Genomic DNA, 5,922 nt, shown 5'->3' on the forward strand with positions numbered 1-5,922 from the left:
ATTTATAAAAGGGGATTTTTGGTGTCAATCCCATTTTAACCAAAATGGATAAATGAAGTACCATTTTAAGATTAAGTTCTCCGCTTCTGACAAATTGTTAATTTGCAATTGCACATTGTAATTTTTGTTTAAAATCTATGTTAAAAATTGACTTTTGGCCCCTAGAGTTCTTTCCCTGGTTGCGTGGATATGGCACGGCTAACAGGGCCTACACACGTAGCGTTTTAGGGGCATTTTGTAAGTGATCTCACTAGATTGCTTACAAAATGCCATAGTGGTAGTGATGCATTGCCTTGCACGTCGATATTGCCCAGTGATTAATATCCACCATGTGGGATATTAATCGATCAGGGCCAGTGCTCCCTGTGTGCTGAGCAATCTTGCTGAGCGATCTAGCATCAGTCAGTATGCTCAGCTGCATCTCCCCGTGTGTAGGCCCCTTAAGATGATCAGTTTTGCTCGGCTACTCGAAATGGCTACAAATGAACCGGTTTTTCTTTCATCCTACTACAAACCACCAACCTCTCTATAAAATGTATTGTATTTTATTTGCATGCAAAATTGTTGCACGGGACACCTACTGTAGTTACCTATATTTGTATGCTAAGCAACTGGGTATGATCCATTGCTCAGACTTAATTGTGTTACTTTTTCAGTAAATATTCAGTAATGCTGCGTTCTCATTGCCGCCCCTGCAAAATCCCGGGTGTAATTGCAGGGGCATAACACCTGGGAATTTCACAAAGACCCTTTCACACTGAGACAGGACACGGGAATTTTCAGCTTTCCCCGGGAAATACCTGGGTTTTTGCGGCAGTGAGAACTGGGTATAAGAGGGTGTATGGATTTTATAATTGTAACTTGTGGCATTTCCCCTGTTTTTATGGTTCTGCTTTTTGGAAGCACAATTTCTCTACAAAGGATTTGCCTTCAACTTAAATTATTTTATTGTGATTGCTCCAGTACAGAATTATTTTGTTGCACAAAAAAATGGAAAGGTTTTTGAACACTGGAAAGAAGACTGGTAGTGAAGAAAAGGATGAAGAACCACAGACCAGTGGCGCAGTTGGGAAGAAAAAGAAAAATAGCATATACGACGATTCTTATCTAGACATCGGTTTTACATCTGTAGATGTCAACCATGAAGAGCGTCCACAGTGTGTAGTTTGCCTGAAGATATTATCAGCAGAAAGCATGATTCCAAGCAAACTAAGACGCCATTTGGAGACCAATCACCCTAACATGGCTAAGAAACCACGTGATTTCTTCATCAGAAAGCTAAAAGAATTAAAAGAACAAAAAGGCACATTTTTTAAACAAGCATCCATACCAAGCAATGCTTTGCTTGCATCCGACAAGGTGGCACATAGAATTGCGATGTGTAAAAAGCCTCACACCATCGCAGAAGAACTAATTCTACCGGCTGCAGTGGATTTGGTTAACATTATGGTTGGTGAATCAGCTGGAAAACTGCTTTCGAAGGTACCTTTATCAAACAATACCATCAGTCGCAGAATCCAACATATGGCTGAAGATCTACAGGACCAATTAATTGAAAAAATGAAAGGGAAGGATTTTGCACTGCAACTAGATGAGGCAAAAGACAGCAATAAGGATGCTCATCTGATTTGTTACACACGCTTTATAGATTGTGACAATATTGTGGAAGACCTTCTCTTTTGTAAAACTATAACCGCCGGTATAAAGGCACAAGACTTGTTTCAGATCATTGACACTTTTATGATTGAAAACCAGTTAGACTGGACAAAGTGCTGTGGTGTCTGTACTGATGGTGGCCGTTCTATGTCTGGCTGTTATGGAGGATTGCAGGCACTCATACGAAGCAAAGCTGTTGATGCACTGTGGACCCACTGCATTATCCACAGGGAAGCGCTTGCATCAAGGCATCTGAGTCCTCCACTGAATGAAGTGATGGAAAGTGTATTGAAAGTTGTAAATTTTATAAAGACTCGGCCACAGAAGGCAAGGTTTTTTAGAAAAATGTGTGAGGATATGGGCTCTGAGCACACATCTTTGTTGTACTATTGCAGCTCACGATGGCTCTCCCGTGGCAATGTACTTTCTCGTGTTTTTAGATTACACCAGGAACTGTACTCATATCTTGCGGAAGAAGAACACGAGTGTGCCAATAATTACGTGGATACTGTTTTTTTGTCCAAGTTAGCCTACCTTTGTGATATCTTTGATAAACTGAATGCACTGAATCTCTCACTGCAGGGAAACAACACCCACATTCTCAAACTCTCAGAGAAGGTATCAGCATTCAGGAAAAAATTGTTTCTTTGGAGAAGAAAATTAAATGAAGACAGTTACGATGACTGTTTTCCCCATGTTGCATCAGTTTGTTACATCCAATGATGTTTGTTTGACACATGAACTTAAATCAGTTTTTGAGCAGCACCTAAAAAACCTCAGTGACTGGTTTGAAAAATATTTTCCTGAAAATATGGAAAAGTTTGTATGGATCCAAGATCCATTCAGTACTAGTGCCCCAACGGAATTTACTTCTGTAGAAGAAGAAAAACTAATCGAGCTTTCCTGTGACAAGACCTTAAAAGCAAAATTCAGCGGCATGGGACTTCAAGAATTCTGGATATCCATTAAAGATGAATATCCGATGCTCGGTGCTAAAGCACAGCAAATCCTTGTTCCTTTTGCAACAACATATTTGTGTGAAGCCGGGTTTTCAGCAGTTGCTGTGATTAAAAGCAAGTATCGTTCAAAAATCAATGTGGAACAGGAAATGAGGGTGGCCGTGTCCAAGCTGATCCCAAGGTTTGAAAAGTTGTGTAGTGCACAACAGGCTCACATATCCCATTAATAAGTGTTGTGATTGTTGATCACTCTTTAATAACTGCCTCTTATTGTTGTTTATTTTGTTTCATGTTATTCCTGTTAACGAGTGCTGTCAATTGTTCTTTGAAAGAAATCGAATTAAAGAAATACAATTTTTTCTTGAATTTATGTTTATTATTTTTACATGCAAGTTAATAATAATTTTAGCATTGTTTTATCACAACTACTTTAAAAAAGGGACAGTTCGGTAATTATTTTGGCTTAGGGGTGCCTTGAAAAAGTCATGGAGACCCAAAGGGTGCCTTGGACTGAAAAAGTTTGGGAACCACTGCAGTAGCCTCATTACCCCCATGTGTCTTTCCAGTGGTCTCATCTCACCTATGTCTTTTTTGCAACTTTATACCCTTGCTATGTCTCTTCATTAGCATCATTTCCCGGTAATGTATATGTGTCCAGCAGCCTCATTCTGCCAGTATCTCTCTAGCAGCATCACCATATATTTATCTCTTCTCACTCCCTTATGTCTCGTCACAAATGACATCTCTCCTGCAACCTTATCACACTTGTGCTTCTTCATCCAGCATTCACAACACTGCAGTGTGTGTCTGCCGCAGGCTTGCTCACCTCATCTGTATCTCTCCAGCAGTCTCAGACTGCTTTGTTTTGCTCTAGTAATCTCATCCACTCTGCATCTCTCCAGTAGCACTATCCACCCTGTCTCTCCACCGGTAACCTCATTACCCCATGTATCTTTCCAGCAGTCATATTCCACTTAAGTCTTTTTAGCATTCGCATACTCTTGCTATGTCTCTCTGGTTGTCTCATTTCTCTGTACGTATGTTTTTCCAGTAGTCTCATTCTGCCTGTGTGTCTCCAGTAGCCTCATTACCTCTGTGACTCTCTAGCAGCCTGATTCCCATACTCCCCTCTAATCCTAATCTCCCTGTGTCTCTTCAGCAGCAGGGGCATATTAAGAGAGGAGGAGGCCAGTGTGCATGAAAAGTGATAAAGTGAAGAGTGATAAAGTATCAACCAACCAGTCATTTTTCAAACACTCTGTAACATGGCGGTTTGAGCTTATTGGATGGTACTATAACACTCTCAACTTTATCACTTTAAGTGGCAAACGCAGGATTTTTAGAGCAGGGTTTCCAGTCTCCCACTCTGCAGCACATTTGGAGTAAATACAGGGGGGAGTCTGGGGGAGAGTTTTTACACACTGTATACAGTATATTCTGTTGCAAACATTTAAATAAGATAAGTGGTCAGGAAAAGGTTAAGCATGCCATAATAAATAAATAAATCCACATACATAATAGAACCAGTACTGCTCACATTCTCCCACCACATGGTAAGGCTCCTGTCTCTTCCTCCTGGCAGCTACTCTCTGGTCTATTGCGATGTTTGAGGGCTCAGATCACACACACACACAAACACAGCAAACTTGGCAGAAGATGCTGCTCCCACAGTAGTAGTACGTTTATTTATAAGGCGCCGCAAAGTGTCCGCAGCGCCGTACATAGCAAACAAAAAACAAATGACAAGGTAACGTACAGGGTGTGTTGAAAAATACAGTATAAATAGGGGTATAGCTGGTAGAACTAAAATCAGCATCAGTTCAGAAGTAGGTGTCAAAATTGTCGAGGAGACTGAAGATGAAGTTGAGGAAGGGAAGAACAGGACAGGAGGACAGGTGAGGTAAAGAGGTAGGGTGAGTACGTGAGGCAGGAGGACCCTACTCATAAGAGTTAACATACTAAAAATAGGTGGGTGGACGAACGAAAAACAACAGGATAAGTAGGAACGGAGGCAGGATAGGAGGATCAAAAGTGGTTAGGAGGAGGGATAGGCTAGTCGAAAAAAGTGGGTTTTGAGGGAGCGCTTGAAGGAGGTAAGGGAATCAGAAAGCCTGATGGGTGGCGGGAGGTTGTTCCAGTGCAGGGGGGCAGCGCGAGAGAAGTCTAGGACACGGGAGTGGGAGGTGATTAGGTGAGAGGTCAGTCAGCGGTCAGCGATGGAGCGAAGAGGACGTGAGGGAGTGTGGATAGAGATCAGTGAAGAGAGGTAAGGAGCGGTGGAGGAGGAGAGAGCCTTGTAGGTGGTGGTGAGGAGTTTAAAGAGAACTCGGAAAGGAATGGGAAGCCAGTGAAGAGATAGACAGAGGGGGAGGCGGAGGTAGAGCGGCTGGAGAGGAAGATGAGCCTAGCAGCAGCGTTAAGAATGGATTGAAGTGGTGCGAGGCGGGTGAGAGGTAGCCCAGAGAGAAGGATGTTGCAGTAGTCAAGGCGGGAGATGACAAGAGAGTGAATGAGAATTTTGGTCGCATCAGTGGAGAGGAATGGTCTGATGCGTGAGATGTTGCGTAGGTGAAAGCGGCAAGACTGTGAGAGAGCACGAATGTGGGGGGTGAAAGAGAGGGAGGAGTCAATGATGACACCGAGGCAGCGCGTTTGGTCGGTGGAGGTGATCTCGGTTTCGAAAAACAATAGGATAAGTAGGAACGGAGGGGAACGGAGGCAGGATAGGAGGATCAAAAGAGGTTAGGAGGAGGGATAGGCTAGTCGAAAAAAGTGGGTTTTGAGGGAGCGCTTGAAGGAGGTAAGGAAATCAGAAAGCCTGATGGGTGGCGTGAGGTTGTTCCAGTGCAGGGGGGCAGCGCAAGAGAAGTCTTGGACACGGGAGTGGGAGGAGGTGATTAGGTGAGAGGTCAGTCGGCGGTCAGCGATGGAGCGAAGAGGACAGGAGGGAGTGTGCATAGAGATCAGTGAAGAGAGGTAAGGAGCGGTGGAGGAGGAGAGAGCCTTGTAGGTGGTGGTGAGGAGTTTAAAGAGAACTCGGGGCATGTGCAGCAAGCTCTGCTCAGTCCCTTACACTGATGTGGTGGCAGCTCTATTGATCATATTATATACCAGTGCTATTGTCATAATTTAAGGTGCTTGCCAAGAGGAGGGGGGTTTCCGGGCAACCAGAAACACACCTGCGTTTCCCTATGCCTTTCAAGGTTTAGTACATCTGGTCCTCTGTCTCTATGTTCTTAGGTGGAATGCGGGACCAACTAAAGCATTAACAAGTAAATACCACAGAAATAGACTTATTTAAATATCA

The 5,922-nt window shown here is 43.3% G+C and overlaps 1 protein-coding gene across 1 annotated transcript; it reads left to right on the top strand.

Moving 5' to 3' along the window:
- Positions 1-990: 990 nt before the first annotated feature.
- Positions 991-2,379, top strand: LOC146069089 (zinc finger MYM-type protein 6-like). Its single transcript, XM_083179279.1, has one exon. The coding sequence runs from the start codon at positions 991-993 to the stop codon at positions 2,377-2,379; it is 1,389 nt and encodes a 462-aa protein (XP_083035405.1).
- The last annotated feature ends 3,543 nt before the right edge of the window (positions 2,380-5,922 follow it).

Source organism: Crinia signifera, chromosome 1 (assembly GCF_055691185.1).
Source record: "Crinia signifera chromosome 1, ASM5569118v1, whole genome shotgun sequence".
Taxonomy (NCBI): domain Eukaryota; kingdom Metazoa; phylum Chordata; class Amphibia; order Anura; family Myobatrachidae; genus Crinia; species Crinia signifera.